The sequence below is a fragment of the Oncorhynchus gorbuscha genome, linkage group LG16 (genome assembly GCF_021184085.1).
Source record: "Oncorhynchus gorbuscha isolate QuinsamMale2020 ecotype Even-year linkage group LG16, OgorEven_v1.0, whole genome shotgun sequence".
NCBI lineage: Eukaryota > Metazoa > Chordata > Actinopteri > Salmoniformes > Salmonidae > Oncorhynchus > Oncorhynchus gorbuscha.
Window position 1 is genome coordinate 75,161,390 of NC_060188.1, and position 19,897 is coordinate 75,181,286.

At 42.2% G+C, this 19,897-nt stretch overlaps 1 protein-coding gene across 1 annotated transcript; it reads right to left on the bottom strand.

Annotated features, from left to right (window-relative positions):
• Positions 1-49: 49 nt before the first annotated feature.
• On the bottom strand, positions 50-13,617 carry LOC123999826 (rab11 family-interacting protein 1-like). Its single transcript, XM_046305842.1, has 4 exons — positions 13,162-13,617; positions 1,088-1,518; positions 223-958; positions 50-68 (listed from the first exon to the last, which is right to left on the bottom strand). Exons 1-4 carry the CDS (start codon positions 13,509-13,511, stop codon positions 50-52), a joined length of 1,536 nt encoding a protein of 511 aa, XP_046161798.1. The 5' UTR covers positions 13,512-13,617.
• Between the last annotated feature and the right edge of the window lie 6,280 nt (positions 13,618-19,897).

Sequence of the window (19,897 nt, forward strand, 5' to 3'; positions counted from 1 at the left end):
CTCACTCGGTCCTCCTCTCTCTTCATTCTTCCTTCCTCCTCAAACCTCCTCACTCTGTCCTCTTCTCTCTTCATTATTTCTTCTTCCTCCAGCCTATCATCCTCTCTCTTCATTCTTCCTTCTTCCTCCAACCGCCCTTCTTCCTCCTCCTCCTCTGCTCGGTTTTCCTCCCTCTTCATTCTTTCTTCACCCCTCCTTTCCTCCTCCCTCATCTTCCTCTCCTCTTCCTCTCTTCTTTGCATACTCTCCTGTTCTCTCCTAATCCTTTCTTCCTCCTTAATCCTCTCATCTTTCTCCCTCTTCAATCTTTCCTCCACCTCCCTCATTTTCCTCTCGTCCTCCTTTCTCAGTATATCCTCCCTCCTCATTATTTCATGTTCTCTCCTAATTCTTTCCTCTTCTTCCCACCTCTCTTGTTCCTCCATTTCTCTCCTTTTCTCCTCTAACCTCCCCTTTTCCTGGTCTTCCTTCCAAATGCTGTTCTCTCCCTCCACCTTCAGACTCCTCTCCTCCTGTTCCTCTTCTAGCCTCATTTCTTCCCCCTCCTCCTCCGTAATCTTGCTTTTCTCTTGTTCCTCCTTCCTTATCCTCTCTTCCTCGTCTAACTTCTTCCTCTCCTGCTCTTCCTTTTTCTTCCTCTCCTCATCCAACATAGCCCTCTCTTCCTCCTCTGCCCAGGTTGAAGGCTGCTTCAGGGCCCTAAAGGAGTCCATGGAGGTGCCGGAGCTCTTACGACCCTGGGCCTTGCGCAGGTCTTCCACGGAGCCATGGCCTGAGCTGGCCAGGCTAAAGTTGGAGACGGTGCGGGCGCTCCGGGGCTGGGGCTCCTCTGTGTACATGTGAGTGCCGTTGATGCACAGGTTACTCTGCTCTCCAAGCGGGGCAGGAATCTTAGAGCGCCCTAGGGACAGAGAACTGCCTGTGCGCTTATGGGTCTGAAACTTGAATTTATTTTTACCTTTGGATGAGAAAGAAAGAAACAGGGAAAGGTTAGATCTGCAAAGACATACTGTATAACATAAGCATTTTCTAATAGATAACGCTGCTATATTATCTACTGAATTGGACAGCCTATGATGATCCTCACCTTCAGAGGAGTCCACATTGAGGCCTGTGGAGCGGCTGCCACTCAATGAGGAGTTCTTCTCAGGCAGAGGGCCCAGGACAGACATAGACTGAGACAGTCCATGATGCTGCAGGTTAGACTTGGGAGAAAAGAGAGACTTCAGCTTGTTTTTCTTCTTTTTCTCTCCTTTGTCTATACCCCCCTCTCCCTCCCCATCGCTGTCCGTCAGAACCTGGGTGAAGGACGGTACCACGGCAGACGCAGTGTCCGACAGACCCTCCCTTTTGCCTCGCACCTTATCCTTGAACCTTCCCAGGCGGGAGTGCGGCTTTTCTGTAGCAGAGAGGTCGAACATGCTGGCTGTCATGTTATTCTTCATAAACTGGATGTCCACCTGCACCTCTCCCCGGTCTTTGTCTGGCTTGCCTGCCTTGTCCAGCAGTTTATGCCATCTGTCGAGAGAAAATCTGTATTATTTATCAAAACACTTACACTTCAGATGCCTGCCATCTCCTCCAGGGGTTCATGGCCATTGAAAATAACTTTTAAGTGAGCTCAGAAATAACTTGACATATGTAGGCAATAACCACTTATTTTCAGATAACACACACACTGTTGAGACCGATCTGTCTGAACAATCCCAGTCTGCATAAGCAGAGGAAGGCTGAGGATCCAATAAGGAATATTCACTTGCCTCTGCGCCTCCCCTCCAGCTTTTTTTTTTAAAGAAAGAAGACAGTGTCTACATGGTGATAGCATTCATTATTTGTGAAAAGCTTTCACCCCTAGCATAGCTTTATTTAAGAATGCTATTTTTCCCCTTTTTGTTACAGGGTTCCAAGGATTTATCATAACCAAGTGAATAATTCCAGTAAGTAGGGGCGGATGCCATTTTTCCTTTTACTGTTTAGAGTTTCTCCATGGAAACGGTGATCAGTACAGTAGCTCTCTCTGAATTGGCCCAAGGGTGGAGGGACCAGCGGAAATGACTGATGATGCGGTGAGTGTTCTGGAGAGTCAGCGTTTGGGCAATAATGATTCATACTAAAATGTTCACCAGCAGGAACATTATGTATTTCATTCTATTTCTATCACTGAGCCGTCCTAATAAATAGTTGTCACTACTCTGTTAAGACTGAATACCATGCCTTAAGTTGCCTTTTATGGTACATTAGTGTTTTAAGGGGGAACCGGGTTCCAGGAGTGAAATCATTTTGCAATGTAAAATGTAATTGATAGATTACATTGGAGGGTTCTGAGTGATTTTTTTCCACCCCATGTCCCCCCTGCTACAGGGTATGCATGCTAAATATTGTCAGAGTCAATTCCAATCAATTTAGGTTCATATTTAATTAATGACTTTAGAAATCCCCAGGCACTTGTCTATTTATGAATGTAGTTCACAAAATATAAAATCAGAATACCAGAAATATAATTCCTCTATGCCTACAATCTGTTTCATTTAGAGGTTCACTAGTACAGAAGATTCCTTTTGAGGATATGAAGGTCAAAGTACAGAGACTTCAATAAATAGAATTCTTCATGCTGACTGGTTCAATGACCCTCAACAAATCACTATTGTATAAAACATCAAACTAGAGGGGTTAGTTTGTCTGTTTGTATTCTACATGTCATTATTATGTTATTCTAGAAGTTACACACATCTGTCAAAACAATCACTGATTTATAGTTTGGAACTGAACAATTAAGAGCTGAGGCAGCAGTAAAAGTCTCTGTCAAGCCAAACCCATAAGGCCTGAGGTTGTCTGTTCCTCAAACTCTTTCCTGAAAAAACAACCCAGTTGAAGTCTGGAGGGAAATTAAAAAGGACAGGAAGAGACAGCTAGGGGCCTTCGATCTGCAAGGTTAGGATGTGTGTGTGTGTGTTTCTTATCTCCAGTGAAGAACTCAATGTGAATCCAAACAAAGGCAATGAAAGAGACTGGCTACTCACAGAATGACAAATGTGATGAATCATTGAATGGGGTGAGAGAGCTTCAACTCCATCATTATTACTGCAGCTGTGTTTTAGAGAGGACCGGATGGGGAAAGGTAGCACAAGGTAAGTAGGGGTGGCAGGTTAGAGCATTGGGCCAGTAACTAAAAGGTTGCTGGTTCGAATACGCAAGGTGCTCGAATACCCAAGGCACATAACCCTTATTTTCTCCAGGGTCACTATACTACTATGGTTGACCTTGTAGAACAACACATTTACCAAGACCCATCTGCTTTATGACAATAATATATATATGAGATTTTTTTATTGTCCATTGCTGTTATTAATTCACGTGAAAAATAGAGCAATACATTTGGGAATTGTACAACAATCCAAAACAAAGCAGTCAGGCTTGCTCAACCTGTCCCTCTATTGAGTCAATTACTGTGAAATGTACAGAGAAATTACATAATTGATGGACATTACTGTATGTCCTAGCTGTCATTGCAATCCCTTGCGAACTGACGACACATATACATTTTTGTAAGTGCTATGAGATATATTTTGAGCATTACATCTCTGTGATGGAGACCGTATGAGAGAAATGTGAAAGATGACACACACACAGACCTCAATCCTCACTTAATGTGGGTGTGTCCATGAGTAAACAAGTCATTTGTTTATGTAACACCTCTCCCATTGAGTCGAAAATACTGATCCAGCATGGAATATTAGGCAGCTTCACACACCCTCCTTTCATGTTACTTAGTGATGGAATCCCCCCCCAAAAAAATACTCATCCTGTCCTACTCATCCCTGCTAGTGTGTGGAATACTGAGCCAGAACGTCAGGGAAAGACACGCCTGCTCCTGGAATTACTTAGGGGTCACATCGCTTACAGAAAAACGACATGACATGGAAAATCACAACTTCACATTAAATTTAACATGAGAAATCATGTGAAAATGTGTTTTTGGAACACTTCACATGACAACATTTTCCACATGTAGTTTCATGATGTCACATATTGCTTATATGTTGTCACATTAACTTCACATGTGATCATATGAAAACATGTGTTTTTGGAACACATCACAAAAGGGATAGCAGTCTACTGTTATATTGTAGTAGCTGAGTAGTTACAGTACCAGTCAAAAGTTTGGACACCTACTCATTCAAGGGATTCTTTATTTTACTATTTTCTACATTGTAGAATAGTGAATATATCAAAAACTATGAAACACATATGAATCAAGTAGTAACCAAAAAAGTAAAAATATATTTATTTATGTTTGAGATTCTTCAAAGTAGCCACTCTTTGCCTTGATGACAGCTTTGCACACTCTTGGCATTTCTCTTAACCAGCATCTTTAGGTAGTCACCTAGAATGCATTTCAATTAACAGGTGTGCCTTCTTAAAAGTTAATTTGCGTAATTTCTTTCCTTCTTAACTTCTCTAGGATAGGGGGCAGCATTTGGAATTTTGGATGAAAAGCATGCCCAAATTCAACTGCCTGCTACTCATCCCTGGAATATAAGATATGCATATCATTAGTGGATTTGGATAGTAAACACTCTGGAGTTTCTAAAACTGTTTGAATCATGTCTGTAAGTATAACAGAACGTATGTACCAGGCGAAACCCTGAGGACAAACCATTCAGATATTTTTTGTTTGTTTTTGAGGTCACCCTCTTTTCAATGGGTTCTCATTGGGAATACAGATTTCTAAGGGACTTGCTTGCATTTTCTACCGCTCCCACTGGATGTCACCAGTCTTTAGAAATTGGTTGAGGTTATTCCTTTGTGTAATGAAGAAGTACGGCCATCTTGAACAAGGGTCACTTCATGTGTACCGTTTGATAGAGGCGCATGACCAGAAAGCATGCTTCAGTTTCTTTTCTTCCTGTATTGAACACAGATCATCCAGTCTTCAATTTGATCAATTATTTACTTTAAAAAATACCTTGTTGTATTACAAAAGTAGTTTGAAATGTTTTGGCAAAGTTAACAGGTAACTTGAGATATTTTGTAGTCAAGTTGTGCAAGTTGGAACCGGTGTTTTTCTGGATCAAACGCTCCAAATAAAATTGACATTTTGGATATACATGGACGGAATTAAATCGAACAAAGAAGGACCATTCGTGATGTTTTTGGGACATATTGGAGTGCAAACAGAAGAAGCTCGTCAACGGTAAGGCATGATTTATATTTTTATTTCTGTGGCTTTAATTTGGTAACTTACATGTGTGATTTCATGAAAGTTTGATTTTTATAGGAATTTATTTGAATTTGGCGCTCTGCATTTTCTCTGGCTTTCGGCCAAGTGGGAAGCTACCGTCCCACATATCCCAGAGAGGTTGATGTGTTTGAGCCAATCAGTTGTGTTGTGACAAGGTAGGGGTGGTACAAAAGATCGCCCTATTTGGTAAAAGACCAAGTATTATGACAGCTCAAGTAAGCAAAGAGAAATGACAGGCCATCATTACTTTAGGACATGAAGGTCAATCAATGAGGAACATTTAAAAAATAAATGTAGAAACCTTCAAATTCAGTCGCAAAAACAATCAAGCACTATGATGAAACTGGCTCTCATGAGTTACCTCTGCTGCAGATTATAAGTTCATTATTTATTTATTTTTATTTTATTTCACATTTATTTAACCAGGTAGGCAAGTTGAGAACAAGTTCTCATTTACAATTGTGACCTGGCCAAGATAAAGCAAAGCAGTTCGACAGATACAACGACACAGAGTTACACATGGAGTAAAACAAAACATACAGTCAATAATACAGTATAAACAAGTCTATATACAATGTGAGCAAATGAGGTGAGAAGGGAGGTAAAGGCAAAAAAGGCCATGGTGGCAAAGTAAATACAATATAGCAAGTAAAACACTGGAATGGTAGTTTAGCAATGGAAGAATGTGCAAAGTAGACATAAAAATAATGGGGTGCAAAGGAGCAAAATAAATAAATTAATTAAATACAGTTGGGAAAGAGGTAGTTGTTTGGGCTAAATTATAGGTGGGCTATGTACAGGTGCAGTAATCTGTAAAATGCTCTGACAGTTGGTGCTTAAAGCTAGTGAGGGAGATAAGTGTTTCCAGTTTCAGAGATTTTTGCAGTTCGTTCCAGTCACTGGCAGCAGAGAACTGGAAGGAGAGGCGGCCAAAGAAAGAATTGGTTTTGGGGGTGACCAGAGAGATATACCTGCTGGAGCGTGTGCTACAGGTGGGAGATGCTATGGTGACCAGCGAGCTGAGATAAGGGGGGACTTTACCTAGCAGGGTCTTTTAGATGACATGAAGCCAGTGGGTTTGGCGACGAGTATGAAGCGAGGGCCAGCCAACGAGAGCGTACAGGTCGCAATGGTGGGTAGTATATGGGGCTTTGGTGACAAAACAGATTGCACTGTGATAGACTGCATCCAATTTGTTGAGTAGGGTATTGGAGGCTATTTTGTAAATGACATCGCCAAAGTCGAGGATTGGTAGGATGTTCAGTTTTACAAGGGTATGTTTGGCAGCATGAGTGAAGGATGCTTTGTTGCGAAATAGGAAGCCAATTCTAGATTTAACTTTGGATTGGAGATGTTTGATATGGGTCTGGAAGGAGAGTTTACAGTCTAACCAGACACCTAAGTATTTGTAGTTGTCCACGTATTCTAAGTCAGAGCCGTCCAGAGTAGTGATGTTGGACAGGCGGGTAGGTGCAGGTAGCGATCAGTTGAAGAGCATGGATTTAGTTTTACTTGTATTTAAGAGCAATTGGAGGCCACGGAAGGAGAGTTGTATGGCATTGAAGCTTGCCTGGAGGGTTGTTAACACAGTGTCCAAAGAAGGGCCGGAAGTATACAGAATGGTGTCGTCTGCGTAGCGGTGGATCAGGGACTCACCAGCAGCAAGAGCGACCTCATTGATGTATACAGAGAAGAGAGTCGGTCCAAGAATTGAACCCTGTGGCACCCCCATAGAGACTGCCAGAGGTCCGGACAGCAGACCCTCCGATTTGACACACTGAACTCTATCAGAGAAGTAGTTGGTGAACCAGGCGAGGCAATCATTTGAGAAACCAAGGCTGTCGAGTCTGCCGATGAGGATGTGGTGCTCAGTTGGTAGAGCATGGCACTTGTAACGCCAGGGTAGTGGGTTCGATTCCCGGGACCACCCATACGTAGAATGTATGCACACATGACTGTAAGTCGCTTTGGATAAAAGCGTCTGCTAAATGGCATATTATTATTATTATTATTATTATTTGGTGGTTGACAGAATCGAAAGCCTTAGCCAGATCAATGAATACGGCTGCACAGTAATGTTTCTTATCGATGGCGGTTAAGATATCGTTTAGGACCTTGAGCATGGCTGAGGTGCACCCATGACCAGCTCTGAAACCAGATTGCATAGCAGAGAAGGTATGGTTAGATTCGAAATGGTCGGTAATCTGTTTGTTGACTTGGCTTTCGAAGACCTTAGAGTTACCAGCCACAGAAATTGCATCCCAAATAAGTTCAAGTAATAGACACATCAACTTTTCAGAGGAGCCTGCGTGAATCAGGCATTCATGGTCAAATTGCTGCAAAGAAACAACTCCTAAAGATGCCAATAAGAATAGACTTGCTTGAGCCAAGAAACACAAGCAATGGACATGAGACCAGTGGGAACTTGTCCTTTGGTCTGAGTCCAAATTTGAGACCGGCGTGTCTTTGTGAGACGCAGAGTAGGTGATCGGATGATTTCCGCATGGGTGGTTCACACGCTGAAGCATGGAGGAGAAGGTGTGATGGTGTGTGGGTGCTTTGCTGATGACACTGTCAGGGATTTATTTAGAATTCAAGGCACACTTAACCAGCATGGCTACAACAGCATTCTGCAGCGTTATGCCATCCCAACTGGTTTGTGCTTAGTGGGACTATCATTTGGTTTTCAACAGGACAATGACCCAACACACCTCCAGGCTGTGTAAGGGCTATTTCACCAAGAAGGAGAGTGTTGTAGTGCTGCATCTGAAGAACTGGCCTCCACAGTCACCTGACCTCAACCCAATTGAGATGGTTTGGGATGAGTAAAACCAGAGTGAAGGAAAAGCAGCCAACAAGTGCTCAGCATATTTGGAAACTCCTTCATGACTGTTGGTAAAGCATTCCAGATGAAGCTGGTTGAGAGAATAGTGTGCAAAGCTGTCATCAAGGCAAAGGGTGGCTACTTTGAAGAATTGCAAATATATACACTTCCGTTCAAAAGTTTGGTGTCACTTAGAAATGTCCTAGTTTTTGTGTCCATTAAAATAACATCAAATTGATCAGAAATACAGTGCAGACATTGGTAATGTTGTAAATGACTTGTAGCTGGAAACAGATTAGTTTTTTTATGGAATATCTACATAGGCGTGTTATCCCATCCAATTTGATAATTTTAATAAGGCTAACTGATCATTAGAAAATCCTTTTGCAATTATGTTAGCACTGCTGAAAACTGTGGTTCTGATTAAAGAAGCAATAAAACTGGCCTTCTTTAGACTAGTTGAGTGTCTGGAGCATCAGAATTTGTGGGTTCGATAACAGGCTCAAAATGGCCCGAAACAAAGACCTTTCTTCTGAAACTCGTCAGTCTATTCTTGTTCTGAAAAGAGGCTATTCCATGAGACAAATTGCCAAGAAACTGAAGATCTCGTACAATGCTGTGTAGTACTCCCTTCACAGAACAGCGGAAACTGGCTATAGCCAGAATATAAAGAGTGAGAGGCCCGGTACACAACTGAGCAAGAGGACAAGTACATTAGAGTGTCTAGTTTGAGAAGCAGACGCCTCACAAGTCCTCAACTGGCAGCTTCATTAAATAGTACCCGCAAAACACCAGTCTCAACGTCAACAGTGAAGAGGCGACTCCGGGATGCTGGCCTTCAGAGGCCGACATCGCCATGGTCCATGTTCCTCCTTTAGAAAATAGTTAAGGGAGGGCTTGCAGGTATACACAAACACAGTTCAGAGTTAGTAAGAAATCATTTCCAGCAGCTAGTGAGAATTGGCAGTGAGGCTGTTTAAACATTACCAGTTATCTGCTTTAAGTCAAACATAACACAGTCTGGTGTGGGAGCTGGTAAAGCCACAGTCAAGTCCCTACCCCCTGGGAGGGAGGGGGAGAGCACAGAGGCAAAAATGTTTGTTTTTCACCCAAAAAAACTCTAGAATGTGAGGCTAAGTCGGGTTTGGGCCCCACAGAAATCAGGTACACCACAGTCCATGAGAAATCAGAGCAGAACAAATCATGAGAACTTACTCAATATGGCTCAAAGTGTGTGTATATTGGTTTTATATAATATTTTATGAAGCACTCAAAATGATAATCCTGTGGGATGCTGCAAACGTTGATCGCCATGGTATACCATGGCTAAGGTGTATGAACCAGGTTGTATGAGTTGGCATGGATATCCTTTGACCAGAAAAATAAAAACATTTGAGAGGCTTTGAGTGCATATGAAAGTAGGTCTGGGAAGAATTCAGGTCTGAGAAAACATGTTCTGCTGAAGTTTGGCATTTGAGCTAAAGGGCAACGATAACAATAATGTCAGATGAACCTATCACTGTCACACAGCAAAAAGGACTATCAGCCGTGGAGATCCTCAGCTCTGTCTCCAGACTGACTCCTACTCAGATTGCATGAGACCAATTACGATCATGGAGAATGCACTTTCAAGTGGAACTGACAGAATTTTAGCACCAGGAAGAATATGACAAAATGTAAAAAGAATCTGACAAGTGAGGATTAGATATGGTCATTTTTAATTTTTCATTATTTCTTAGAACATTTGGGAATTACATATACTAAAAGAATTTGTGGAAATTCTATAGCAAAATAGAGTGGGAAAGTGGCCATGCGTTTGGACAATTAATAGACACCACAGTAAATAAAAAATCTGTCTCATCCAGGACTGGAGTATACGCAGACCGGTGCACCATAGACAATCAGAACTACAGTAGGCCTTATGCAAACAGGCCTGCCATCATTCACTTTGAATTGGACTGTGTGTTTACAGACAGTTGCAACAGCGCGACATTAGATCATTAAGACTCATTCGCCAAAAGCCACAAAATTACACCTTGAATGAATTTCAGCAAATATGTCAATACCACTTGCATTTGCAAACTTTACATTCCTATTGATCAAACCACCATGAAAGAAAACAAGCCCTCTCTCCCTTAGTTATGCACATCAACAACAAAAAGATCAACTAATGTTAGCCAGAGAAAGATGAGCTAACATCTAACAAAGGAACATTAGATAAACCTAGATGGCCTTCAAAATTGCACTGATAAACAATTGGGAATTGTAGCCTACTTGTCTTTCTGCAGCTTGCCTGCCAACAATGCATGCTTGTCTCAACCAAGCACCCAAAGCTAACTGGCTAAAGTTGACTAGCTAGCTACTTCCAGACACAAATGAGAGAACACCTCACTCTGACCATTTTACTCGCCCTACCAGAGTTGGTTAGGCTGTTTACATGTTATCTAGAGCGTTTGTGACTAACTATTACTTTCATTGCCTACGTTTATTGACACCGGCCATAATCAGCGGATGTTGCGCATATGTAAATTCATCAGTTATTCTGTGCTCTGGCACACTCAGATGAGTGCTCTGAAATTGGAGTAGATAGACAGCCAGAGTGAATTTGCGAATGCAAGAGATATGCTAACTGAATAACAGTTGTTCAAGTTCTTGCTAGCTATTCCAAATGACACCTGCATCTCTAGCTGTGTATAGCCATAGAAAAACAACGAGGGGCAAAATGTCAGTCACTCACCCACTCCTCGAATGACATGACATCCTCCAAGCAGCTAGCTAACGTTAAGCTAAAAACATGGAGCCTGCTATATCAATAGATGCGCTAACCTATTAGCCACGTTATGACTGACTTGTGATCATTGCCCTTGCTTGTTTGATTGTCATTCCCAGTCTTAGTTACATTTGTCCATTTCTGTCAAAAAATATTGAGCCATAAAGATAATCAGAAAGATCATGATGCAATAACCAAAGTATATACTCTAATACAGTCTAACCAAGAAGCGCTCTCCTTACACATACAAAAGACCCAGCAATGTTCACTTTCAAGAGTGCCCCCTTCCCAGACATCAGTGTGTGTGGGCGTGCACATCACCTGCAGTTGTGTATAGCAGCTAAATAAGCTATTGACGTAGAGACAGCTTAGTGGGGTGTATACTGAATAACAATATAAATGCAACAATTTTTATGATTTTACTGAGTTACAGTTCATATAAGGAAATCAGTCATTTGAAATAAATAAATTAGGCCTTAATCTATAGATTTCACATGACTGGGCAAGGACCCTGTCATGGGTGGGCCTGGTAAGTCGCTCTGGATAAGAGCGTCTGCTAAATGACTTAAATGTAAATGTAATGTAATGTAAATGTAGGGCCTGGCTCCCCAACAGATTGAGTTTTTCCTCACAAAAGGGTTTCATTACAGACAGAAATATGCCTCAGCACCCCCTCAAGACAATCCCGCAAGTAAAGAATCCGGATGTGGAGGTCCTGGGCTGACGTGGTTACACGTACACGTGGTCAGCAGTTGTGAGGCCGGTTGGACGTACTGCCAAATTCTCTAAAGTGACGTTGGAGGCGGCTAATGATAAGAAATTAACATTCAATTATCTGGCAACAGCTCCTGGACATTCCTGCAGTCAGCATGCCAATTTCACACTCCCTCAAAACTTGAGGCATCTGTGGTATTGTATTGTGTGACAAAGCTGCATATTTTAGTGGTCTTTAATTGTCCATAGCACAAGGTGTACCTGTTTAATCAGCTTCTTGATATGCCACCCCTGTCAGGTGGATTGATTATCTTGGCAAAGGAGAAATGATCACTAACAGGAATGTAAACTAATTTGAGCTCAAAATGAGAAATATATTTGTGTGTATGAAAAATGTCTGGGGTATTTTATTTCAGCTCATGAAAGATGTGGCCTACACATTACATGTTGCGTTTATATTTTTGTTCCCGGATTATATTTCTCAAGAGGTTGTGAAATAAATAAGCCTGCAGCCTAATTAATTAATAAACACCTGCTGCTCAACTCATTAACAAAGACTTCACTTAATGTGAAAAGGAAAACAGTAACAGTTTGACTGAAGACCCAGCAGGAAAGTTGTTTGTTTATCCTTTTGCAGTATTTATAATATTATTTCAGTTAGCCTGTGTCAGCAATAAAATGTCCAGCAAAGCCTTCCCAGTCATTCTACCATTGAGCAAGGAGCAATAATCAGGAAGGTCAGCCAGAGGCTTCAGTAATGCAAACCCATTGGTTAATTGGTTAGGAGAGGAGGCCTGTAATAAAATCAATGAGTTCCTTTACAGATATTCAGAGAGAGAGAACACTGATATGTACTAAAGACTCACAGGAGAGGCAATTAGTGAGGTATTGACTTTGGGGACTCCCTAAAAACGCACATCTACGTCCAGAAGTCACTTTTCATAGCAGGTTAGGAACATTTTCCTTAACCCTTTTCCTAACCTTAAACTAATTCTCATAACCTGCTACTTTAATTACCCTAATCTGCTATGACAAAGTCACTTCCAGTCATAGCTGTATCGAAGTGTATATTTGGTAATCTCCCTCATAATGGGATGTTGTGCTCATCACAAGCTCCACTGTTATGACTGGGCTAAACACTGCTAAAGCCCAGGCTGCTAAAACATACAGGGTCACCCAATGGGAGGTGAAGGCAAGAGGAGCGCAGTAAAAAGCAACGGGAGAAAGCACTTATTCCATAGGCTTGTTTCACTCTAACAACTGGTTGTTGCACCTCTGCTGGGTGAATTAACTGACAGAGTAAAACTGTAGGACAACATTTTTAGGCCTATGTCCTACTCTTATAACTTACTACATTATAACATTTTGGTTACATGTTGAGTCAGATGATTATTACTCAATTGGAATATGGTGCAGTCCCTGTTCTTGTACAATTACAACCCTGTTGAAGACAAATATTGGTGACATTGTGGCGCTCCATTAGTGCCTTGGGCTATTTCAACAACTACAGTGATTCATTGTAAAGGGAATTATGGAACTCAAAGCCCTTTCTGGAGCAATCTAGAAATAGTAAGGCTGTGACTATTACTGGACAGAGACGAGAACACTCACTCAGTCTTATTACGGGATTTAACCTCGCTGAGCTCCAACAGGTTGATGACTGCTTGGCCGAGCAACTTGTCAGGTCCCACGAGAGCCCGGTGCATTACGTGGACGTGCAACGTACACTTTTCTGTGTTACCGTTGTGGAAGAGCGGCAGCTCGAACGTGGCCTCTTCTTTCCACACCGGTGCCACGCTATTCTCTGCCACCGATGTAGCGAATTTATCCTTGGCCACCTGCATGATGGCGTATGCGTCGTTGGTGCCATTTTTCCCCTTTATCCTCAGGCTTCTTGCCTGAACCACAGTTACCTGTACACTGGTTGGATAACACTGTCGGCTCTGGTCTGATAGAGACATGGCTGACACCTACGGAGGTTTCAATACCGTCTAGAAACGTTTCGGTGTGCTAAGTAGATACATTAGAGTACCTACCCAGAGGAAACCCTTTTACTTATGGAAACAGAGAGTGGGCGTGGTATGTTGTACAGGATGTACGGCAGACTTTTGCAAGACAGGTCATTTGCTGAGCCAAATTACTCCCCCAGATTAACGGAGCTCGATTTTGGATCGAATGCCTGAGCTGAGAAATATACCTCCCATATTATGAGGAAACGTTATCCACTAGAAGAATATAGTATAAACGTCATATTAAAGTAGTAAGCTATTAATAAAAAGTTGGTTTTAATTTACATTTCCTGCTGAACACTGAAATTGGTTGAAATCATGGCACAGTAAAAAAAAAAAAATTAAAGAGCGGTGGTATTCAAAATCGTGTTCAGAAAAAATATATTATAAACGTCCCTTTTTCAGGACCATGTCTTTCAAAGATAATTCGTAAAAATACAAACAACTTCACAGATCTTCAATGTAAAGGGGTTAAACACTGTTTCCCATGCTTGTTCAATGAACCATTAACAATTAATGAACATGCACCTAAAGAATGGTCATAAAGACACTAACAGCTTAAGCAATTAAGATCACAGTTGTGAAAACTTTGGACACTAAAGAGGCCTTTCTACTGACTCTGAAAAACACCAAAAGAAAGATGTCCAGGGTCCCTGCTCATCTGCATGAACATGACTTAGACATGCTGCACGGAGGCATGAGGCCTGCAGAAGTGGCCAAGGAAATAAATTGCAATGTCCGTATTGTGAGACGCCTAAGACAGCGCTACAGGGAGACAGGACGGACAGCTGATCGTCCTCGCAGTGGCAGACCACGTGTAACAACACCTGCACAGGATCAGTACATCCGAACATCACACCTGCGGGACAGGTACAGGATGGCAACAGCAACTGCCCGAGTTACACCAGGAAGGCACAATCCGTCCATCAGTGCTCAGCCTGTCCGCAATAGGCTGAGAGAGGCTGGACTGTGGGCTTGTAGGCCTGTTGTAAGGCAGGTCCTCACCAGACATCACCGGCAACAACGTTGCCTATGGGCACAAACCCACTGTCGCTGGACCGGACAGGACTGGCAAAAAGTGCTCTTCACTGACGAGTTGCAGTATTGTCTCACCAGGGGGGATGGTCGGATTTGCGTTTATCGTCGAAGGAATGAGCATTACACCGAGGCCTGTACTCTGGAGCGGGATCGATTTGGAGGTGGAGGGTCCTTCATGGTCTCAGGCAGTGTGTCACAGCATCATTGGACTGAGCTTGTTGTCATTGCAGGAAATCTCAATGCTGTGCGTTACAGGGAAGTCATTCTCCTCCCTCACATGGTACCCTTCCTATAGGCCCATCCTGCCATGACCCTCCAGCATGACAATGCCACCAGCCATACTGCTCGCACTGTGCATGATTTCCTGCGAGACAGGAATGTCAGTGTTCTGCCATGGCCAGCGATGAGCCCGGATCTCAATCCCATTGAGCAGGTCTGGGACCTGTTGGATCAGAGGGTGAGGGCTAGAGCCATTCCCCCATAAATGTCCTGGATCTTGCAGGTTACTTGGTGGAAGAGTGGGTTAACATCTCACAGAACTGGCAAATCTGGTGCAGTCCATGAGGAAGAGATGCACTGCAGTACTTAAAGCAGCTGGTGGCCACACCAGATACTGACTGTTACTTTTGATTTGACCCCCCTTTGTTCAGGGACACATTATTCCATTTCTGTTAGTCACATGTCTGTGGAACTTGTTCAGTGTATGTCTCAGTTGTTGAATCTTGCTATGTTCATACAAATATTTACACATAAAATAAAATTAAAATAAACGCAGTTGACAGTGAGAGGACATTTATTTTTTTGCTGAGTTTACATGCACATATTTTATCAGGTCCACTAATGAAAACACTATATAATCCAAGACAGGACAGTATAGGTTTACAAATGTGAGAATTAGTATCTCCTACCAACCTGTTCCTGATAGCTAACCTATGTACAGTTGAAGTCTGAAGTTTACATACACCTTAGCCAAATACATTTAAACTCAGTTTTTCACAATTCCTGACACTTAATCCGAGTAAAAATTCTTAGGTCAGTTAGGATCACCACTTTATTTTAAGAATGTGAAATGTAAGAATAATAGTAGAGAGAATGATTTATTTCAGCCTTTATTTCTTTCGTCACATTCCCAGTGGGTCAGAAGTTTACATACGCTCAATTAGGATTTGGTAGCATTGCTTTAAATTGTTTAACTTGGGTCAGATGTTTCGGGTAGAATTCCACAAGCTTCCCACAATAAGATGGGTGACTTTTGGTCCATTCCTCCTGACAGAGCTGGTGTAACTGAGTCAGGTTTGTAGGCCTCCTTGTTCACATAAACTTTTTCAGTTCTGCCCACAGATTTTCTATAGGGTTGAGGTCAGGGCTTTGTGATGGCCACTCCAATACCTTGACTTTGTTGTCCTTAAGCTATTTTGCCACAACTTTGGAAGTATGCTTGGGGTCATTGTCCATTTTGGAAGACCCATTTGCGACCAAGCTTTAACTTCCTGACTGATTCCTTGAGATGTTGCTTCAATATATTCACATAATCTTCCATCCCTCCTGCATCAATGCACCCCCACAACAAGATGCTGCCACCCCCATGCTTCACGGTTGGGATGGAGTTCTTTGGCTTGCAAGCCTCCCCCTTTCCCCTCTAAACATAATGATGGTCATTATGGCCAAACAGTTTTATTTTTGTTTCATCAGACCAGAGGACATTTCTCCAAAAAGTATGATCTTTGTCCCCATGTGCAGTTGCAAACCGTAGTCTGTCTTTTTATGGTGGTTTTGGAGCAGTGGCTTCTTCCTTGCTGAGCAACCTTTCAGATTATGTCGATATAGGACTCGTTTTACTGTGGATATAGATACTTTTGTACCTGTTTCCTCCAACATCTTCACTAGGTCCTTTGCTGTTGTTCTGGGATTGATTTACACTTTTCGCACCAAAGTACGTTCATCTCTAGGTGACAGAACGCGTCTCTTTCCTGTGCGGTATGAGGGCTGCGTGGTCCCATGGTGTTCATACTTGCGTACTATTGTTTGTAAATATGAACGTGGTACTGTCAGGCATTTGTAAATTGCTCCCAAGGATGAACCAGACTTGTGGAGGTCTGGCTGATTTATTTTGATTTTCCCATGATATGAAGCAAAGAGGCACTGGGTTTCAAGGTAGGCCTTGAAATACATCCACAGGTACACCTCCAAATGACTCAAATTATGTCAATTAGCCTATCAGAAGCTTCTAAAGCCATGACATCATTTTCTGGAATTTTCCAAGCTGTTTAAAGGCACAGTCAACTTAGTGTATGTTAACTTCTGACCCACTGGAATTGTGATAGAGTGAGTTATAAGGGAAATAATCTGTCTGTAAACAATTGTTGGAAAAATGACTTGTGTCATGCACAAAGTAGATGTCCTAACCGACTTGCCAAAACTATAATTTGTTAACAAGAAATTTGTGGATTGGTTAAAAACTAGTTTTAATGACTTCCTAAGTGTATGTAAACTTCCGACTTCATCTGTATGTCAGTCAAATTATCATGGCTGTAATGTCAAATCCAGCTTCACCAGGAGAGGTCTAGTGAACCATGAGCCTGCAGGCAATATCTATCCAGTCACTCAATGTCAATTATTTTTAGGGAGCATTGAGGAGATAAAATGTATCTCTGCACAGCCACCATAATGTGGCTCCAAAGTACCTTACCCATCTCTATTTACATCAGAACAATTGTTTTTCTAGTAGAAATTGACTCAAGACTCTGCTAGACCAGTTTAAAAGTCTGTATCAGAGAAGGTTCATTTTGACTGTTGGAAGAGAACTGAATTGCCTCTTGGGGAAAAAACTAAACATCCAATCATGGTTCTAAAAGTTCTAAAACTATCTCACAGTACAATAAATATCTTCTCAGTGTTATCCTGGAAACCCATTTCCCAGTTAAAATTGATTCTTGAGGCATTCTGTATTGAAAGAGGTGGTTTATAATCATTTTGGATTTCTGCCCCCTGCTGAATGTTGAATGTCCATCTTCCACATATACCTTCAGGGCTTTCTTATTGTTGCAGGAATTAAATTCCTGTATGTTTTAACACCCAATTAAAATTAAATACTCTGTCAATTCATAAGGATTTGTATAAATATATAAAAAATATAAAAAAATGACCCTTATTTTATCAAAATGGACAGAGCCCAGTCTTAAAGTCAAACAGCAGCTTTTATTCACGAGAGTACTGCCAATTACACATTTTACCACAGGTTATAAACTGAAAATGACGTCATTAGTGTCAGTACTAGCCCATGTCATCTCCGCTGTAGTACAATGGCTGTATGGTTCTCACATGTCTCTCCCTATTTAAGATAATATATGACCGAGCCAAGGCCATGCTTGTGTAGATAAGCCTTCTAGCCAGACTGACTATAAGTTAATTCATTTCTACCATGGTACAGACAGTCATTGTTCTAATTCTTGATTATATTTACACACATTATATTCAGTACTAGGATTAAAAAGAAAATTCATACATATACAGTAATATAATAGTATTCTGATTAGTACATATACAGTAACATAATAGTATTCTGATTAGTCAGTCCTGATTGAAATGTATACATAATTAGTCATCATTGATAAAAATTCCCTTAACACTTATATATCTCATGCAAATATCTCACTTTAATGTTGATTTACATAATAGCATTCTATTTCAACTTATCACCACTTACGTAACAATGTGATATAACAGCCCAATATCTACAATAAATGCATAGTATGGTTACACATAATTAAATTATGTAGTTTGATCATAATAAGATCTTACATACACACTTTGAGTAAACTAACTCAGGCAGCAAATGTGTAGAGGTTGCCCCCTACTGCACACAAATATAATACACCAATAAAGGCATTTGACAAGTTTGTCCCCTCTCAAGCACAAGTAAAGCACATCATGTGTCCTGGGTTTGGTCCGACAACAAGTAGCCTGTGAGTTATCATTGTAAAATGTGTCTATTCTGTGGGGAGATGGTGGTGGTGGTAGTAGTATGTTAGATTTCTCTTAAGGTTAGAACCATGGTTGCTGTGTTGTAGTTCTGATAGAAGGATCTGGGTCTTGGCAAGGCTTCTCCAGTCCTGTGATGCCCCTCTTTGATCTTGACGTCTTGAGTGTTACAGAGAAAGGAACTCCATTACCATGACAGTCAATGGCACAGATGATCAAACATTTACCCAGCTGCATGGATCTCAGAATGATACAGTACAGCATGCAATGTTTCATTGACTTTGAACAGTTTGTACGTTGACTATTAACTCTGTGTGAAGGCAAAAACAAGTTGTTTAAAAAAATACTTGTGACACAATAATTGCTGACTATATCATGGCACACCCTGAGAAGAAAGTTAAAGTTAGACCTATCGGCTGCCTTCGATACTGTGAACCATCAGATCCTCCTCTCCACCCTCTCCGAGTTGGGCATCTCCGGCGCGGCCCACGCTTGGATTGCATCCTACCTGACAGGTCGCTCCTACCAGGTGGCGTGGTGAGAATCTGTCTCCTCACCACGCGCTCTCACCACTGGTGTCCCCCAGGGCTCTGTTCTAGGCCCTCTCCTATTCTCGCTATACACCAAGTCACTTGGCTCTGTCATAACCTCACATGGTCTCTCCTATCATTGCTATGCAGACGACACACAATTAATCTTCTCCTTTCCCCCTTCTGATGACCAGGTGGCGAATCGCATCTCTGCATGTCTGGCAGACATATCAGTGTGGATGACGGATCACCACCTCAAGCTGAACCTCGGCAAGACGGAGCTGCTCTTCCTCCCGGGGAAGGACTGCCCGTTCCATGATCTCGCCATCACGGTTGACAACTCCATTGTGTCCTCCTTCCAGAACGCTAAGAACCTTGGCGTGATCCTGGACAACACCCTGTCGTTCTCAACTAACATCAAGGCGGTGGCCCGTTCCTGTAGGTTCATGCTCTACAACATCCGCAGAGTACGACCCTGCCTCACACAGGAAGCGGCGCAGGTCCTAATCCAGGCACTTGTCATCTCCCGTCTGGATTACTGCAACTCGCTGTTGGCTGGGCTCCCTGCCTGTGCCATTAAACCCCTACAACTCATCCAGAACGCCGCAGCCCGTCTGGTGTTCAACCTTCCCAAGTTCTCTCACGTCACCCCACTCCTCCGCTCTCTCCACTGACTTCCAGTTGAAGCTCGCATCCGCTACAAGACCATGGTGCTTGCCTACGGAGCTGTGAGGGGAACGGCACCTCAGTACCTCCAGGCTCTGATCAGGCCCTACACCCAAACAAGGG